The 20,469-nt window shown below is 45.7% G+C and overlaps 1 protein-coding gene across 1 annotated transcript in view; it reads right to left on the bottom strand.

The window, feature by feature from the left end:
* The window catches only part of RYR2 (ryanodine receptor 2), a 1,771,220-nt gene that overhangs the window by 1,065,809 nt on the left and 684,942 nt on the right, over positions 1-20,469 (bottom strand). Inside the window, 1 exon segment of the mRNA XM_029593907.1 lies at positions 6,058-6,241. Coding sequence (XP_029449767.1) covers positions 6,058-6,241 — 184 coding nt within the window.

The raw sequence follows: 20,469 nt of genomic DNA, 5'->3' as shown, positions 1-20,469 counted from the left end.
AACGTTTGGCTCAAGGCATTGGCCAGAATGTTGTCCACCCCCAAGAGGTACACCACTCAGAAGGTGATGCCATTTTCGATGGCCCACAACCAAACATGGACTGCCTCCTGGCAGAGGGGGAATGACCCCGTCCCCCACTGTTTGTTTAAGTACCACATGGTCAGCTGATTGTCGGTCTGGACCAGAATCACCTCATTCACGAGCTGCTCTCAGAACAACCGCAAGGCATAGCGAATCGCTCGCAACTCCAAGAAGTTGATCTGGAGCCATGACTCCTGAACAGACAAGAACCCCTGGGTGCGGAAGCCCAGAACAAGCGCTCCCCACCCCATTTGAGAATCATCAATGGTGAGTGTGGCCTGGGGCTCAGCACTCCAAAAGGGGCAACCCCACTCCAGGTTCGAGAGGACAGTCCACCACTGGAGAGACTGCTGCAACCGTGTCATTACTAGAATAAGAGCACGCAGGTCCTGCAGAGCCTGACACCATTGAGAGCACAATGCCCATTGTTCCCAGAGCATGTGTAGCCGAGCAAATGAGGTAACATGTACCATCACCGTCATATAGCCCAGCAGTTGGAGGAACTGGTGAGCGGAGACATGGGAGCAACTGGAGATGTGTCAGCCAAGAGACACGAAGGTTTCTGCCTTGTTCCCAGGCGGGAAAGCTTCACCTGAACGGTGTCCAGGCACGCCCCAATGAAGTCCAATTGCAAGGATGGCTGGAGATGGGATTTGGGATAGTTGATCAAAAATCCGAGTCTCCAAGGCGTCGATTGTGAGGTGCATGGTACTCTGAGCCCTTTGTCAGGAGTTGCCCTTGATGAGCAAGCACAGGTGGAGCAGTCTACTGCGGCGGAGGCAGTACCCAGGGAACCCGAGGGCCCAGCCAACCGCCAACTGCATGCACCTCTCAAACTTCTCCTCAAAGGCTGGTGAGCATAGAACAGCCTGAGAAGGAGCTAGCAGAATCAGCACATTCCCTGGACAGAGGGGGACCGAGTACTCCATCGGTGTTGGTGAAGGCCACCTTGAGGCATCAGTCTGGTCAGAGGGGATGGCCTCCTCCGCCCTCGACTGCTTCATGGGAAGCACCGAGGTCAATGTTGTCCCATGGTCTATTTTTGAAGAAGAGGATGATCAATGATGGTGCTTTTTAGACCTTAAGAACATGCCATACTGGGTCAGATCAAGGGTCCTTCAAGTCCGGCATCCTGTCTCCAATAGTGGCTAATCCAGGCCATACGAACCTGGCAAGTTCCCAAAACTTCTCAATGCTGCGGTCCTTGCCCGGGATCAATGGTGACGTCGAGGAACCTGACCGAGAACAGGATGACAGGGAAAGCAGGCAATCCCCCATGCCTATTTCGGGGCCAGGCAAAGCAGGAGGAGGTAAACCCAAAGGAGCTGGAGCCGGGGACTCCTTTCAAAGTGGGGTGGAGGTCCCTGATGCTGAGGACAGATCTGACCGCTTGGACCCGAAAAGTTTTTCCATTTTGTCAAGGCAGGCCTGATGACCCTTGGAGGTCATCTGGGCACAAAGATCGCAGATGCAGACATCTTGAGAAGCTCCCAGGTAGAGGACACAGACCTCATGGGGGTCTGTGATGGACATGGTCTGGGGGCACTGGCGGAAGCCGGTTGATTCCATGGAAAAAGCGCGGCGCGTAGTCAATGGTCGGTAGACACCGGGACGGGAAGCCATCGGGCATCGACTGCGAAAACATGAATCACTTACCAATCACTGCCTGAGGAGGGCGAGGGACCCTTGCAATGCGTGGAAGGAAAAAACACTTCAACTAGACAAAAAAGCCAAAAAAAAGCGTGAGCTTTGAAACCATGAAGTGATATGTCCGTGGAAAGAGGAGACTGAAGAGGGACCCTGAGTGGGCGCATAGTTAGCGGCATGCTGGGCATACTCAGTGTGCCTGTCAAAGTTTCTAGAAACTTTGACAAAAGTTTTCTATGCTGGGATCTATCCGATGATATCACCCATGTTTCAGGACTAGCTTCCTGCTTGTCCTTGGAGAATGCACCCATCTCTGATGCAAGATTCATGATAAAGTAAGAGGTCTCTGGAGGGGGGGGCTTGATGGGAGGTGGGGGACTTGTCTATTGGGGGGCTGGGGGTTGGGGAGGGGGAGTCTTGCTATCAAATGGGGCTGCCACTATCAGGGAGTCAGGGGAGGGGGTATCTGGCTATCAGGGGTGCTTGTCTATTAGAGGGACCACCGCCACCACTGTGCACATACTGTTATCTTTATTTTGGGGAAGTCGGCCCTGGGTTGAATTGGGGGTCCAACAATGACCCTTGTTCAACCTCCCAATTTGGCCACGTTTTTTTTTCTTTTTATTCCCTGCTGCTTTAATTGTGCGGTGGGAGACTCGGGACCAGTGTTAGGGTCCCAGGCCTCGCGCTGCACATCTAACACTAACCAGTGAGGTGTTATTTTATCACAGCTGACCAGCTTCTCGGTCAATTGCTATAAAATATTTCCATCTAATTGCTTAGTAACAACCTTCTTTGCATATATCTGCATTATTTGTGCATGAAAATCGCATGCAAAGAAGATCATTGTAGTGGGGGAGGGTATTTGGGCGGGGACATGCAAATTATTGCGTATATCACAGGATATTGCCGCGAAAGTGCACTATCATGGTGATATACATGATGTAATGTGCGTTAGAGCCTCTTATCATGGAACAAGGCCCTAACGCAATTTGATGAGTGACCCTGTAAGTTTGCTATCCAGACTGTGTCTGAATATGGACCTCTTAGTAAATGATGGCAGAAAAGGATCCAAATGATCCATTCAGTTTGCCAAGCAAGTTGGAATTTTTTTCTCTTTTTTTTACAGTAGTATCTGATGCTCTGTGCAGGTTACTCCAGTTATCACAGGTTACTCCTTGCCTTCATCTTCATCCTTTAGCCATTAGGGATCTTCTATTTTATCCCATATCTTTTTGAATTCCAATAATGTTCTTGTCCTTACTACTTCTTCAGGGAGGGCATTCCATGCATTCACCACCCTTTCCATGAAGAAATATTTTCTGACATTGTTCCTGAGTCTAACCCCTTTGAGTTTCATTTCATGACTCCTAGTTGCATAGCTTCTTTTCCAATGGAAGAGGTTTGATTCCTGTGCATTATTAATATCTTTCAGGTATTTATAAGTTTGTATCATATTACCCCTGTTTCACTTCTCCTCCACTCTCATCTGATAAGTCTTCCAATATAAAACCAACATCATTTTGGTTGTCCTTCTCTGGACAGCTTCCATCCTGTCTCTCGTTTTTGAGATTTGGTCTTCAGAACTGAATACAGTACTCCAGATGAGGCCTTACCAAAGACCTGCAAGGGCATTATCACCTCTTTTTTCCTGTTATGTCTCCCTATGCAACCTAAAATCCCTCTGGCCTTATTCACTGACTTGTCACATTACTTCATATACAGCTCCTTTGGATTTCTTCACCCCAAATGCACAATTCTGTACTACTTGGCACTGAATCCTAGCTGCCTAACCTTTGACTAGACTTCAAGCTTTCTTAGATCACTTTTCATTTTCTCTAGTCCTTCATTTTAGTGAGCCTGACTTCAGTGCTGGGAAAAATAGTGGAAACTATTCTAAAGATCAAAATTGTAGAGCATATAGAAAAACATGGTTTAATGGAACACAGTCAACATGGATTTAGCCAAGGGAAGTCTTGCCTAACAAATCTGCTTCATTTTTTTGAAGGGGTTTGTGGGTAAAGGTAAACTGGTAGATGTAGTGTATTTGGATTTTCAGAAGGCGTTGGATAAAGTCCCTCATGAGAGGCTTCTAAGAAAACGAAAAAGTCATGGGATAGGAGGCGATGTCCTTTCGTCGATTACAAACTGGTTAAAAGACAGGAAACAGAGAGTAGGATTAAATGGTCAATTTTCTCAGTGGAAAAGGGTGGAGTGCCTCAGGCATCTGTACTTGGACAGGTGCTTTTCAATATATTTATAAATGATCTAGAAAAGAATATGATAAGTGAGGTTATCAAATTTGCGGATAATACAAAATTATTCAGAGTAGTTAAATCACAAGCGGATTGTGATACATTACAGGAGGACCTTGCGAGACTGGAAGATTGGGCATCCAAATGGCAAATGAAATTTAATGTGGACAAGTGCAAGGTGTTGCATATAGGGAAAAATAACCCTTGCTGTAGTTACACGATGTTAGTTCCATATTAGGAGCTACCACCCAGGAAAAAGATCTAGGCATCATAGTGGTTAATATTTTGAAATTGTCGGCTCAGTATGCTGCAGCAGTCACAAAAGCAAACAATGTTAGGGATTATTAGGAAGGGAATGGTTAATAAATCGGAAAATATCATAATGCCTCTGTATCGCTCCATGGTGAGACCACACCTTGAATACTATGTACAATTCTGGTCGCTGTACCTCAAAAAAGATAATAGTTGTGATGGAGAAGGTACAGAGAAGGGCAGCCAAAATGATAAGGGGGATGGAACAACTCCCCTATGAGGAAAAGCTGAAGAGGTTAGGGCTGTTCGGCTTGGAGAAAAGAAGGCTGAAGGGGAATATGATAGAGGTCTTTAAAATCATGAGAGGTCTTGAATGAGTAGATGTGACTCGGTTATTTACACTTTCGAATAACAGAAGGACTAGGGAGCATTCCATGAAGTTAGCAAGTAGCACATTTAAGACTAATCAGAGAAGATTATTTTTCACTCATCGCACAATTAAGCTATGAATTTGTTGCCAGAAGATGTGGTTAGTGTAGTTAGTGTAGCTGGGTTCAAAAAAGGTTTGGATATGTTCTTGGAGAAGTCCATTAACTGCTATTAATCAAGTTGGCTTAGGGAATAGCCTCTGCTATTACTGGCATCAGTAGCATGGGATCTTCTTGGTGTTTGGGTACTTGCCAGGTTCTTGTGGCCTGGTTTGGCCTCTGTTGGAAACAGGATATTGGGCTTGATGGACCCTTGTTTTGACCCAGCATGGCAATTTCTTATGTTCTTATTTATTTATTTATTATTTTTTATATACCGACATTCGATCTGAGATATCACATCGGTTTACATTCAGGTACTGTAGGTATTTCCCTTATGTCATCCACAAAATGACACATTTTTCCTTCTAACCCTTCGCAATATCACTCCTAAAGATATTGACGAGAACTGGCTCTAGTACTAACCCCTGAGATGCTCCACTTATCACTCTTCTCTCCTCAGAATAGGTTCCATTTCCTACTACCTGCTGTTGTCTGTTAGCCAACCAATTTCTGATCAATTCAACCACCTTGAGACCTGCTCCTAGGATTTTCATTTTGTTCATGAACCTCCTCCTCAAAAGCCTTGTTGAAATCTAGATAAATCACATTGAGTGCTTGTCCCATTCTCTAGTCACCAAACAATGCAGATTTACAGCATAAGTACACTTTAAAAACTAGCAGGACTATGCATACCTCTGCATGGCATAGCTGCACTCATTTACAGCTGCTAGGGAAAAGGTGTAAATGTTCAAGCGAACAATTACATGCATACTTTTGAAAATCAAAAGTACATACATATTTATTTATTCCATTTTTAGATTCCGCCATATCTCCGTATTTAAAGCGGATAAAAGATTTCTCTTCTCCAGTTCCACCCCTGGAAACACCTTTTTGCAATACATGGAGAAGTACATGCAAAATTGCTTCCATTTGTACTTTTATGCATACAGCCCCCATATTAATTTTCAAAAAGCTCATTTATGCACACATATTAATACTTTTGAAAATTCACCCCATAAACTAACATGTGCATCAATGAGGGAAAAACACATTACCATGAAGGCCACTTTAATGCGTATTAAGTAATAGCTCAGGTTTTTGCATTAACACTGTTTAATAATTAGCTAACAGTATAGCTAACAGTATAGAAAACATGTCTTTGATACACTACTTTTTGCAACTTCAGTGCAAATCTTTAACAACATATAATAAATAAATCCCTTATAATAAACAAACAAAAAACACACATATTTATCTAAATATAGTTTCATAGTTAAAAACAAATGTTATACCTCTTCCTGGAAGAGATTCTGTCGATTCTTCAGTGCTCGTAGCCTGTTTTGTTTGTCTTCATGTTCCAGATGTTCCTCGGGTGGATGGAAGTAGCCAATCAAGTCCTGAAGATTCAAACTGACTGACTCTATAGGCAAATCAACTGGGGAAGCCTTCCCTTTCTTACTGAGAAAATCAAGACCCCTAAAATGAATTCCAAACATATATAAAATACTTCCTTACCTCATATTTTTATTCTTCAAATATAAATTTATTTTTAAGAATACTAGTAACCAAAAAGAAATTCCTCATCTTCAGTTTGATCTTGTAAGACCTTGCAGTATCTTACAGTTGGATAAATAGTATAACAAGATTGTAAGATAGTATTTCCAATGGGCCATATACTCTTGAGAATGGTAACCCTGCAAATTTAGTATTGAGGATTGCAAGACAAATTGTAAATTTGTGGCTGCTTTGTAAAGCAGAGTTGTTTGCCTGTAACAGTTTTCTCCAAGGACATCAGGATGTTAGTCCTCACACATGGATGACATCATCAGATGGAGCCCCAACACGGAAAACTTACGTCAAAGTTTCAAGAACTTTGACTTGGCACACTCGGCCAGCCCAGCATACCATGCGGGGTCCCCTCTTCAGTCTTATAACATAGAATTATATATGAATCAACAATAGGAGAAGCCCGACTCTGCAGGGTGGTGGGCGTGTTTCATATGGACTAACATCCTGCTGTCCTTGGAGAACACCTGTTACAGGTAAGTAACTCTGCTTTCTCTGAGGACAAGCAGGATGGTAGTCCTCACACATGAGTGTATCCCTAGCTACATGCTGCTCCCCAACAGACACCCAAACCAGGTGCCAACGGGCACAACTATGGTGCTGTTGGTAGCAGAAGGGGAGACAGCCTGAACCCAAACAATGAGCCCTAAGCAGGAGAGAGTTGGGTTCTCCACCTCAAACAGATTCTGAAGGACAGATTGGCCAAACCTACTGTCGCATCACCATCCTTATCCAAGCAATAGTGAGATGTGAATGTGTGGAGAGAGCTCCACGTCGCAGCCTTGCAAATCTCCTCCACAGGAATTATGCTCAAGTGGGCCACTGTCACTGCCATGACTCAGACAAAATGAGCCTTGACATGACCCCCAAGATGCAGTCGCACCTGGGCATATCAGAAGGAGATGCAATCTGCTAGCCAATTCGATACAGTCTCTTTGGCAATGGCAATGCCCAAACTATTCCTATCAAAAAAAACAAAAAGTTGGGTGGACTGTCTATGGGATTCTGTATGCTCCAGATAGACGGCTAAGGCTCGTTTGCAGTCTAAACTGCTCAGGGCTCATTCGCTTTGGTGCAAATGGAAAGAATTTTGGCAGGATGATGGACTGATTAAGATGGAAGTCCTTCACCACCTTAGAGAGGAATTTAGGGTGCATACACAAGACCACCCTGTTATAATAAAACTTACTGTAAGGTGGATAAGTCAATAAGGCCTGGAATTAACTGACCCTGCATGATGGAGAGACCACCACCAAAAATATGACTTTCCAAGTCGGGTACTTCAGGTCAGGTATGCAGTGGCTCAAAAGGAGCTTTCATCAGCTGAGCTAATACCACATTGAGGTCCCAAGACATAGCTGGAGGCCGTAGGGGAGGCTTCAATTGAAACAGGCCGAGCATGAATCGTACAACTATAGGCTGTATAGAGATGGGCATACCATATACACTATGGTGGTATGTTAAAATAGCATTGAGATGAACTCTAATGAAGTTGGCTTATAAGCCAGCTTCCAATAGGTGTAGAAGGTAATCAAGCAGCTTTTGTGCGGGGCAGGAGAATGGATATACAGCCTTCTGCTCACATCCCATGAAAAACCTCCTCCTCTTCAGTCCATAGCACTTTTTAGTGGAAGGCTTTCTAGAAGCCACCAGATCCCGAGACATATCCTCTGAGAGTGGCTCCAGTCTACACGCCACTATGCAAACTGATTTCACAGCACCCTGAAGAACAACTGTGGCTCAAAACAAGGTCCCGTGTCAGACTGAACATTAAGGCGTTTATCCTAGTATTATTGAGTGGTGGCTATTTGCAATTTTACTTGCACCATGATAATAGATAAGTTTTTTGAATCTTATTGAATATTTAGAAATGATTAAAAACAAAATTCATGTTTTTTAATTGCAACAAAATTATCAAAAAATTATATGCAAAGATCAAAACAGATCAATGATTATATATAAGGCAGAAGATCTAAGAAATGTTTTAATACATTCACTCTGATAACGCCTAGTATGATGGTCTAATTCACAGGTATATAATAATTCTTTGATGAGGTGAATTAACATCTCAACATCCAAGATGTAAGCGACAGAGCCTGGAGATTGGGATATCGAACCTGCCTCGATCTTGCATGATGAGGTCTGGTAAAGTCCCCAGACAGATTGGTCTTGGATAGACAACTCCTGAAGGAGTGGATACCAGACCTGTCTCAGCCAATAAGGGGCTATGAGGATCATAGCCCCCTTATCCTCACAAAGCTTCAAGAAAGTCTTTGCCACTAAGGGAATTGGAGGATATGCATGCAGAATATCTTTTCCCCCATGTTGGGCAAGGACGTCCGAGGCTGGTTTGCCGTCTATCCTGTACAGGGAGCAAAACCAAGGCACCTTTCTGTTGCAAGGGGATGCACAACCACCCGGTCCAGGGACCACTCGTGGGGTCTGAAGGCATGACTCAGTCTGTCTGCTAACACGTTCTTCATCCCGGCCAGCTAAATGGCCCTGAGCACCATTAAGAACATAAGAACATTCCGTGGGACAGGGCCATTGGCCAAATCTAAACTGCTTCCTGACACAGGAAATATGAGCAGGTACTTCCCTGCTTCTTGACATACCATATCGCCACCTGGTTGTCAGTTTGAAATATTACAACTTTGAAAAGCCAGTCTCTGAAAGCCCATAAGGTGTAGCAGGAAAGGATCCTGTAGCAAGGACCTGCTCTCCAGGTGATGCATTATCCTTTCGCACTGAGGATATCTCCCCAAGGCCTACTGCCCAGGAGGGAAGGGTTAGGTTGGCCGTCATAATTGGTGATTCGATTATTAGGAATGTAGATAGCTGGGTGGCTGTTGGGCGTCAGGATCGCCTGGTAACATGCCTACCTGGTGCGAAGGTGGCGGACCTCACGCGTCACCTAGATACGATTTTAGACAGTGCTGGGGAGGAGACGGCTGTCGTGGTACATGTGAGCACCAACGACATAGGAAAATGTGGGAGGGAGGTTCTGGAAGCCAAATTTAGGCTCTTAGGTAGAAAGCTTAAATCCAGAACCTCCAGGGTAGCATTCTCTGAAATGCTCCCTGTTCCACGCGCAGGTCACCAGAGGCAGGCAGAGCTCCGGAGTCTCAATACGTGGATGAGACGATGGTGCAAGGAAGAGGGATTCAGTTTTGTTAGGAACTGGGGAACCTTTTGGGGAAGGGGGAGTCTCTTCAGAAGGGATGGGCTCCACCTTAACCAGGGTGGAACCAGACTGCTGGCGCTAACCTTTAAAAAGGAGATAGAGCAGCTTTTAAACTAGAACAAAGGGGAAAGCCGACAGTCGCTCAGCAGTGCATGGTTCGGAAAGAGGTATCTTTAAAGGATACTAATAATGCATTAGAATTAGGGCATCCCGACAGTGAGGTTCCAATAATTAGAAAAGTAGTCCAAGTGCCTGTAACTAAAACTCACCTGAGCTAAAAAATTCCAACTTATCCCTATCAATTAAAAAGCAGAATGAAAATACAAACAAAAAACAAACTTTGAAATGTTTATATGCTAATGCCAGAAGTCTAAGAAGTAAGATGGGGAATTAGAATGTATAGCAGTAAATGATAGGGATGTGAATCGTGTCCTCGATCGTCTAAACGATCGATTTCGGCTGGGAGGGGGAGGGAATCGTATTGTTGCCGTTTGGGGGGGTAAAATATCGTGAAAAATCGTTAAAAATCGTTAAAAATCGAAAAATCGAAAAACCGGCACATTAAAACCCCCTAAAACCCACCCCCGACCCTTTAAATTAAATCCCCCACCAAATAACTTAAATAACCTGCGGGTCCAGCGGCGGTCCGGAACGGCAGCGGTCCGGAACGGGCTCCTGCTCTGAATCTTGTCGTCTTCAGCCGGCGCCATTTTCCAAAATGGCGCCGAAAATGGCGGCGGCCATAGACGAAAAAGATTGGACGGCAGGAGGTCCTTCCGGACCCCCGCTGGACTTTTGGCAAGTCTCGTGGGGGTCAGGAGGCCCCCCACAAGCTGGCCAAAAGTTCCTGGAGGTCCAGCGGGGGTCAGGGAGCGATTTCCCGCCGCGAATCGTTTTCGTACGGAAAATGGCGCCGGCAGGAGATCGACTGCAGGAGGTCGTTCAGCGAGGGTTCCGGCGCCTCGCTGAACGACCTCCTGCAGTCGATCTCCTGCCGGCGCCATTTTCCGTACGAAAACGATTCGCGGCGGGAAATCGCTCCCTGACCCCCGCTGGACCTCCAGGAACTTTTGGCCAGCTTGTGGGGGGCCTCCTGACCCCCACGAGACTTGCCAAAAGTCCAGCGGGGGTCCGGAAGGACCTCCTGCCGTCCAATCTTTTTCGTCTATGGCCGCCGCCATTTTCGGCGCCATTTTGGAAAATGGCGCCGGCTGAAGACGACAAGATTCAGAGCAGGAGCCCGTTCCGGACCGCTGCCGTTCCGGACCGCCGCTGGACCCGCAGGTTATTTAAGTTATTTGGGGGGGGGTTCGGGAGGGTGGGGGATTTAATTTAAAGGGTCGGGGGTGGGTTTTAGGGGGTTTTAGTGTGCCGGCTCACGATTCTAACGATTTATAACGATAAATCGTTAGAATCTGTATTGTATTGTGTTCCATAACGGTTTAAGACGATATTAAAATTATCGGACGATAATTTTAATCGTCCTAAAACGATTCACATCCCTAGTAAATGATGACATAGACTTAATTGGCATCTCAGAGACATGGTGGAAAGAGGATAACCAATGGGACAGTGCTATACCGGGGTACAAATTATATCGCAATGACAGAGAGGAGCACTCGGAAGGAGGTGTGGCGCTTTATGTCCGGGATGGCATAGAGTCCAACAGGATAAACATCCTGCATGAGACTAAATACAAAATTGAATCTTTATGGGTAGAAATCCCTTGTGTGTCGGGGAAGACTATAGTGATAGGGGTATACTACCGTCCACCTGGTCAAGATGGTGAGACGGACAGTGAAATGCTAAGAGAAATTAGGGAAGCTAACCAAATTAGTAGTGCAGTAATAATAGGAGACTTCAATTACCCCAATATAGACTGGGTAAATGTATCATCGGGTCACGCTAGAGAGATAACGTTCCTGGATGGAATAAATGATAGCTTTATGGAGCAAATGGTTCAGGAACCGACGAGAGAGGGAGCAATTTTAGATCTAATTCTCAGTGGAGCACAGGTCTTGGTGAGAGAGGTAACGGTGGTGGGGCCGCTTGGCAATAGTGATCATAATATGATCAAATTTGATTTAATGACTGGAAAAGGAACAGTGCAAATCCAAGGCTCTCGTGCTAAACTTTCAAAAGGGAAACTTTGATAAAATGAGAAAAATTGTTAGAAAGAAATTGAAAGGAGCAGCTACAAAAGTAAAAAATGTCCAAGAGGCGTGGTCATTGTTAAAAAATACCATTCCAGAAGCACAGTCCAGATGTATTCCACACATTAAGAAAGGTGGAAAGAAGGCAAAACGATTACCAGCATGGTTAAAAGGGGAAGTGAAAGAAGCTATTTTAGCCAAAAGATCTTCATTCAAAAATTGGAAGAAGGATCCAACAGAAGAAAATAGGATAAAGCATAAACATTGGCAAGTTAAATGTAAGACATTGATAAGACAGGCTAAGGGAGAATTTGAAAAGAAGTTGGCCGTAGAGGCAAAAACTCACAGTTAAAGCTTTTTTAAATATATCCGAAGCAGAAAGCCTGTGAGGGAGTCAGTTGGACCGTTAGATGATCGAGGGGTTAAAGGGGCACTTAGAGAAGATAAGGCCATCGCGGAAAGATTAAATGATTTCTTTGCTTTGGTGTTTACTGAAGAGGATGTTGGGGAGGTACCCGTAATGGAGAAGGTTTTCATGGGTAATGATTCAGATGGACTGAATCAAATCACGGCGAACCTAGAAGATGTGGTAGGCCTGATTGACAAACTGAAGAGTAGTAAATCACCTGGACCGGATGGTATACACCCCAGAGTTCTGAAGGAACTAAAAAATGAAATTTCAGACCTATTAGTAAAAATTTGTAACTTATCATTAAAATCATCCATTGTACCTGAAGACTGGAGGACAGCAAATGTAACCCCAATATTTAAAAAGGGCTCCAGGGGCGATCCGGGAAACTACAGACCGGTTAGCCTGACTTTAGTGCCAGGAAAAATTGTGGAAAGTGTTCTAAACATCTAAATCACAGAACATATAGAAAGACATGGTTTAATGGAACAAAGTCAGCATGTCTTTACCCAGGGCAAGTCTTGCCTCACAAATCTGCTTCACTTTTTTGAAGGAGTTAATAAACATGTGGATAAAGGTGAACCGGTAGATATAGTATACTTGGATTTTCAGAAGGTGTTTGACAAAGTTCCTCATGAGAGGCTTCTAGGAAAAGTAAAAAGTCATGGGATAGGTGGCGATGTCCTTTCGTGGATTGCAAACTGGCTAAAAGACAGGAAACAGAGAGTAGGATTAAATGGGCAATTTTCTCAGTGGAAGGGAGTGGACAGTGGAGTGCCTCAGGGATCTGTATTGGGACCCTTACTTTCCAATATATTTATAAATGATCTGGAAAGAAATACGAGTGAGATAATCAAATTTGCAGATGACACAAAATTGTTCAGAGTAGTTAAATCACAAGCAGATTGTGATAAATTGCAGGAAGACCTTGTGAGATTGGAAAATTGGGCATCCAAATGGCAGATTAAATTTAATGTGGATAAGTGCAAGGTGATGCATATAGGGAAAAATAACCCATGCTATAACTACACAATGTTGGGTTCCATATTAGGTGCTACAACCCAAGAAAGAGATCTAGGTGTCATAGTGGATAACACATTGAAATCATCGGTACAGTGTGCTGCGGCAGTCAAAAAAGCAAACAGAATGTTGGGAATTATTAGAAAGGGAATGGTGAATAAAACGGAAAATGTCATAATGCCTCTGTATCGCTCCATGGTGAGACTGCACCTTGAAAACTGTGTACAATTCTGGTCGCCGCATCTCAAAAAAGATATAATTGCGATGGAGAAGGTACAGAGAAGGGCTACCAAAATGATAAGGGGAATGGAACAACTCCCCTATGAGGAAAGACTAAAGAGGTTAGGACTTTTCAGCTTGGAGAGGAGACGACTGAGGGGGGATATGATAGAGATATTTAAAATCATGAGAGGTATAGAATGGGTAGATGTGAATCGGTTATTTACTCTTTCGGGTAGTAGAAAGACTAGGGGGCACTCCGTGAAGTTAGCATGGGGCACATTTAAAACTAATTGGAGAAAGTTCTTTTTTACTCATCGCACAATTAAACTCTGGAATTTGTTGCCAGAGGATGTGGTTAGTACAGTTAGTATAGCTGTGTTTAAAAAAGGATTGGATAAGTTCTTGGAGAAGTCCATTACCTGCTATTAAGTTCACTTAGAGAATAGCCACTGCCATTAGCAATGGTAACATGGAATAGACTTAGTTTTTGGGTACTTGCCAGGTTCTTATGGCCTGGATTGGCCACTGTTGGAAACAGGGTGCTGGGCTTGATGGACCCTTGGTCTGACCCAGTATGGCATTTTCTTATGTTCTTATAATGCGTACCTTATTGTCCAGAGCTCCATAAAATTGATTTGGCAACAGCTTTGCTGGGCTGTCCACAAACCCTGGGTGCTGAGCCCATCTACATGAGCTCCCCATCCCAGGGTAAATGCATCTTGTTATGCTCAGGCTAGAAAACCCTTGGTCCGACGGGAGGATGGTATACCTTGGCGGAAGATCCGTAGGCTCTCCCGTCGGGAGGTGAGGCAGAAACAGAAGATGCGACCAGCTGACCCTCGGCACTGTAGGCAGGAGTGACTGAAGGTGGAACAAGAGTCGTGACTTCGAGGAACAGAGGTGTGTCTTCACCGCTGGACGTCCGCAGTCCCCCCAGGAGGAACCCGTAGGGACCTGGACCACTGGGACTTAGGTGGACCTTTGAGAGGTCGAGGAACAGACGACGGTGCAAGGGCTGACTGGAGCTTCACCCCTGGAAGCCCGCGGTCCCCCCGGGAGGAGCCCTTAGGGACCCGGGCCACTGGGACTTAGGTGGGCCCTTGGAGACGATGGTCAGAAGAAGTCCGAGGTCAAGTGCCAGAGGGTCGTTGCTTACCAGTCCGAGGTTACACACTGGGGGATCACCGCTTGCCAATCCGAAGTCAATACCAGGAATCACTGCTAGCCGATCCGAAGTCAGGAACCAGGAATATCAAGACAGAACTGGAACAAGGAGTCATGATGCTGGAACTCACCAAAGCAAGCAGACAAACAACACTCACAGGAGATGTTGCCAAGTCAAGGAATGGTCAGAGGAAGTCTACTTTTATACTTCCTCTGGCCCTGTGGATAGGAATCAGCTGAGGACAATTAAAGGAACGAGGTCCCTTTAATTCTGGTTAATGTAACGCCTTAACTGCGATTGTTCTGTTAGATTGTAAACCAATATGATTTGTCAATTGTACAAGAATGTCAGTATATAAGAATTCTAAATAAATAAATGTGTAATAGTGCCAAGGGAGTGACACAGAGGGTTGTGGCCATATGGCCCAAAACCTTAACATATGCTATGCTGACACCTGCTGGTTCTGCTGAAACTCTACCACAATGGTCATCAAAGTGATGGCCCTTTGATGGGGCAGGAAGGCCTGATTCATATCTAGCAGCACACCTATGAAATCTAATTGAAGTGATGGGCTGAGATGGAACTTCGGGTAGTTAATGATGAACTCTAGTGTCTCTAACATCTGGATGGTCAAATGCATGGACCTGATGGCCTCTGCCTGAGATGTGCTCTTGACCAGCCAAACATCCAGATAAAGGAAAACATGCACTCCCAGCCTGTGGAGGTGCATCGCCACCACGGCCAAGCATTTATGTGACTGATGCTAACCCAAATGGCAACACCCGATACTGGAAGTGCTGTTTTCCCACCACAAATTGGAGAAAACTCTGTTAGTGGTACCTTCTGATGTGCTACTGGGCAATTTGGCAGGACACCCAATAGGTTCAATCGATACCCCTGATGGACGATGGAAAGAACCCATTGGTCTGAGGCCACTCTTTCAAAAAGAACTGCAGCCTTTCCTGACTGGCAGATTCATCGCCCTGGATAACGGGTAACTGGACCTGTCCCTGGAGTTGACTGAGGTGCCGGCTGAGCCTTGAGGGCTCTCTGCTGCCTGGGACAGCCATAGGAGCCCTGATGCTGCTGATGGGAGCGAAGAGACAGAGGACAGTACTTCCTCTGGTGAAAGAAAGACTTTTGCCCCGATCTTGCCAACCTCCTAGCAGAGAAGGACGGGTCTGGAGTGCTGGTGGAGAGTTGTTGGAGGGTTTCATGGTGGTCTTGGAGCTGGGCCACCCCATCCCTCACTCTATTTCCAAAGAGATTTTCCCCACTCGACGAGTCTTTCCTGTACCTCTGGTTGGAGATCTGTGGCCCATAGCCATGCCATTCTGCAGGCGCTGATTCCTGCTACAGAGACTTTCAATGCCATCTCAAAAAGATCGTAGGTTGCTTGGACCTCATGTTTCCCGCACTCCAGACCGTTGTGCACTGGTGATATGATAGTGTCCTGCTGCTGCTGAAGCAGCTGCTTGGCCACTTCCTGCACCTGCTTCCAGATGTCCCATGTGCACTGGCTCATGTAGAGCTGGTGGGAAGTTATGTGGGCAATGAGTATGGCCCCTTGGAAAACCTTCCTCCCAGGAGCATCCATTGCTCTGTGATCCTTCCCCAGAAGCACTAAGGAATGGGCCTAAGATTGCTTGACTCTTTTGAGAGTGGACTCATCTACCACTGATTGGTGGTAAAGCAGTTGCTTATCGAATACAGTCAGCCTTCTTATTCATGGGAGGCATTGTTAGGGGGTGTTCCCACATCCTCAGCAGTAACTCCTTAAGAATATCGTGTACCAGGAGCACCACGATCTCCTTAGGAGGCTCCACAAACTAGAGGTTTTAAAGCATTTTGTGCCTGGCATCCTCCTCTGCCAGTAACTGAAATGGGGTGGCTTCCACCACCACCCTCATAAATCTTGTGAATATTAAGTCCTCAGGTGGAGACTTTCTTCACTCTTCTAGAGGAGAAGGTTCTGAGGAAAGATCCTCACAACCATCAGTGGAAGACTCCTTGGTGTCATACCCCCAGGGGTCATAGGGGCCCTCATCCTCACTAAAACTGACAGGGAATGAGCCCTAGGTGCTCGGCCTTCATCCAGAGGTGCAGGCACTGGTGAAGCTGGATGAGGAGCCACAGACCTTGGCGTCTCAGCCAGCCTAGATGGAGCTTCCTCCTCTGAGGAACCATCAAACGACCACCATATTAGTAGGAGGAAATGTGTCAATGAGTGCATTGAGCTTCTCCAACAGAGGCTCTAAGATGGATGGTGCTGCCTCCAGTGCAGCTGGTGCCACTTCACCGAAGCTCCTCTCTGCCTACTCAACCACCAGTTGAACTCGCCGCTCAAGCTCCTCCTCAAACATTGCCAATGCCAATACTAACTGGGAAGAAGGAGAGGTGGCTAGATCCTTTTCGGAACCAAGGAGGATAGGTGACTGCATTTGGACAGGTGGAGAACATCGTGGACCCCTGGCACTGATGGAAGACTGGTGCTCCTCATCGCTGTGTTGCTTTGGGGGCTTTATAGCATGAGCTGACACATCCCTGTGCCCAGCACCATGCATCAACAGGGACCAATGCCGATGCTTCTTTGGCTTCCCTTGATGCTTGGTACGGTCTTTCCCTGGTGCCAAGGCCGAAGACAAAGAACCCAACATCCTCGGCTTGGAGGAGCCCAATGGTAGATGTCTCTGGCGCCCCTAGCAGCCAAAGGTACCAACGGAACCGATGGTCCCACCAATGTTGATGGCACGGTGTTCATAGATTCAGCTCCATGGTGCTTCGATACTGATGCCGATGGCTGCATCTTCTTCGGCCCACAGAATTGTTCCATTTCATTGAGTCAAAGACAACGGCCCTTCAGTGTCATCTGGGTGCATTTGCAGCAACCCTGTACATCATATGATGCCCCTAGGAGGAGGACACATTCATCATGTGGGTCCGTGATGGACATGGTCCTCGAGCACCGAAGGCATCACTTGAAACCAGACGTGGCCATGATGGTATAAATAAATGGAATGCAAGATCAAAATCTATGGTGGCAGGCGTCAAAGCTCAACGGGAACCGAGGCACCACTGTGGGGAATCAACCGCAAAAGGAAACTTAGCAATAAATGATGACAACCTTGACTAAGAACACTACTGGGAGAACCAAGAGTGACCTGGCATCTATCAGAGGTGAAAAAAATCGTGAAAAAGCGAAACATGGAAACGTTTTCCAAAACAGGCCAAAAACACCAAAAGTTATTTCACTAACCATGATGCTGCAGCTCTGCGGAAAAAGAGAGACTGAAGAGGGACCCTGAATGGACACATGGTATAGGGCATGCTGGGCAAGCCCAGGGTGGCAAGTCAAAGTTCTAGTAACTTTGTCATGTTTTCCGTGTCAGGGCTCCATCTGATGTCACCCATGTATGAGGACTACCATCTTGCTTGTCCTCAGAGAATACACTGTTTTTTTTAATGAGTTTGAAAATATGATAGAGAGAAATTTCATCCATGACTCACAGTAGAAATGTACATTGGCACATATAGAAATAAGGGTCAACAAATAAGTAGCAGATGATCCTTTTTTTTTTATTAAGCTTATTACATATGAGATCCATATTAAAAAAAGCTGATAAATGGCAATTTTATCTGGAGAAAGTTATGCCCTAACTTTTCCCAGATATTCAGCTAGATTTAAGCAGACAAGACTCCCTCTGAATATACTTGGATAAAGTTATGACTCCAATTTTTTCAATAAGAGTTGCCCATGTACTTTAATTGGAGAGCGCTCAATATATGGGTTCATGGGCTAAGGTTTAGCCTCATCCCCCAAATGCCTCCACTGAAGCTTCTTTTTGTGCACATAAATTTTGCTTGTACAAAATATTGTGCACACAAAATGTATGCATTCAACTGGGGAAAATATTCAACGCTTGCTTTTTATGTGTGCATTTCGAAAAGTTACCTGCACAAAGGCATTGAACATTGACCTCTCTGTGACTAGCTTTTGAGAGCCTTCATCAAGATGGTGAGAAAACAGTACAGTCAAATAATACAGTGAGACCTGCAAGTAGGAGTGGGGGCTATTGAACAAAGGGGCTGTTTTGTGCAGGAGCGGGGCCCATTCAGGTCTTTAGGCCCCTTTTGGTATTTACGGTGACAGGTGGGTAAGACTGCATATTCGTGTGGGCACTAATATGTGGATGTTACAACTGCTTGTAGCAGCCACATTTTTATGTTTTTGTTTAATTAAAAAATATTTATATTCCACCTTTAACAATAAATTATGCTAAATGGATGGTCCCATCTGCGGGAACAGTACATTGGTATTCACTAAACAGTATAAACTATACTCACGTACTGTAGTGTAGTGAATACCAAGGTGTGTTAAAACTCAGGCACTTTAGTAAACAGACCCCCAATAATTATCAAAACTGAGAATGCTCTAAGTCAACAGGACTATTTGATATGTCTAATCTATTTTATATTATGAATTACTCATTTTAAAAAATCCTAGCCTAGATGTGATTAGTAGAAGAAGAAGGAATATTTTAGGGCAGCTTTACATTCTCCTCATTCTCTAAAACAAGTAGAGAAAGCATGCAGAGGCATGGCTTTAGAAATGCTTTCCATCAGACTGTGAAATATATATGAGGGAGGGGTGTTTGTGGTGGAGGTTAATTTGAGGGAAATGAGGTTTGTCGATGTTTAGGTGGCTATAGGGTGGGTGTATGCAGGGGTGTGTATGTGGGGATTGATGGAGTTGGGGATGGGGGATATGTGTGTGTGTGTGCGCGTGCGTGAAGTATGTGTGGTTGTGTGCATGGTGAGTGCATGGGGATAGGAGTGTGTGGGTTGTTGGTTTGTGTGGTGGGTATGGGAGCTGTCAGTTTGTGGGAGTGTGTATGTGGTGGGTATGGGAGTTTAGAAATACGTGTGCAGGTGAGGGCATGTATGAGGAACCAGAATAGGTACATGAGGGTGTGTGTAGCTGCGTTTGGGGGAAGGTCATGTGTGGGGCCATATATAGTAGATGTGTAGGGTGTAGAACTGTGTGGGTTGTGGGTTTGTGTATCAGGGTGTGAGTGTCTATGTGTTTGTGTTGGGAGTGAGGGAAGGTGTGTGTGGCATATGGGAGTCTGGGGGTAAGGAATGTATGACTATATGGGGGTATATCGATATGGGGATTGGAGGCAGGTGAGTGTGTATGGGGAGCTGGAATGGGTATGTACATGTTATAAATGCCGGCCGCAGTGCCCCGCGGTATGGGTTCGGCAGTCTGGCTCCTCCCCCTCAGCCTCCTAGGAGCCGCGTGCACAGCTGAAGAGAGAATTTAAAGGAGCCATGACAAGAAATTGTCATGGCTCACCCGGGGACTCCTCCTTCCAGTTCCGGTATATAAGGCAAGGTCTGATACTCAGACCTTGCCTTGGTATTGAGGCTCTGTGCTTGGTTCCTGTGTCGGTGTTCCGGATCCACTCCTTGCCCCGCTTCTGCTCTTCTCCCCGTTGGACTGATTCTTTGGCTCCTGACCCTCGGACCGGTGGTGGTGATCTTCTGGTATTGACGTGGACTGGCTCTGGACCCTTCTCCTTCTTTGCTCCTGGATTGGCTTCGGACCATTCTCCTGTCTGCTCCTGGACCGGCTCTCAACCTCTCTCTGGACTTCGACCCTTGGACTGGATTGGGACTATCTTTCAACGTGTACTCCCGGACTGATCACGACCTGCTGGAGGCGCCAGCCATCTGGAACCCACGACCTGCAGGAGGCGCCTGCATCCAGACCATCTTCATTCTTCAGGGAGTCTCCTAAGTCCCAGCGGTCGTGTCCCTAGGGGCTCCTTCCTGGTGGGATCACGAGCTTCCAGGGTGAAGCCTTCATCTCAACATCTTCAACAGGCCTTGCCATCCGACGGTAGAGACCAACGAGGGTTAACTTCCTTCTCGGCAGCGCTGACTCTACCTCGGAACAAGGGTCCACTCTCCGATTCATAACAG

This window comes from Rhinatrema bivittatum, chromosome 3 (assembly GCF_901001135.1).
Source record: "Rhinatrema bivittatum chromosome 3, aRhiBiv1.1, whole genome shotgun sequence".
In the NCBI taxonomy this organism is placed as follows: Eukaryota; Metazoa; Chordata; class Amphibia; order Gymnophiona; family Rhinatrematidae; genus Rhinatrema; species Rhinatrema bivittatum.
This window is presented reverse-complemented; position numbering and strand designations above follow the sequence as displayed.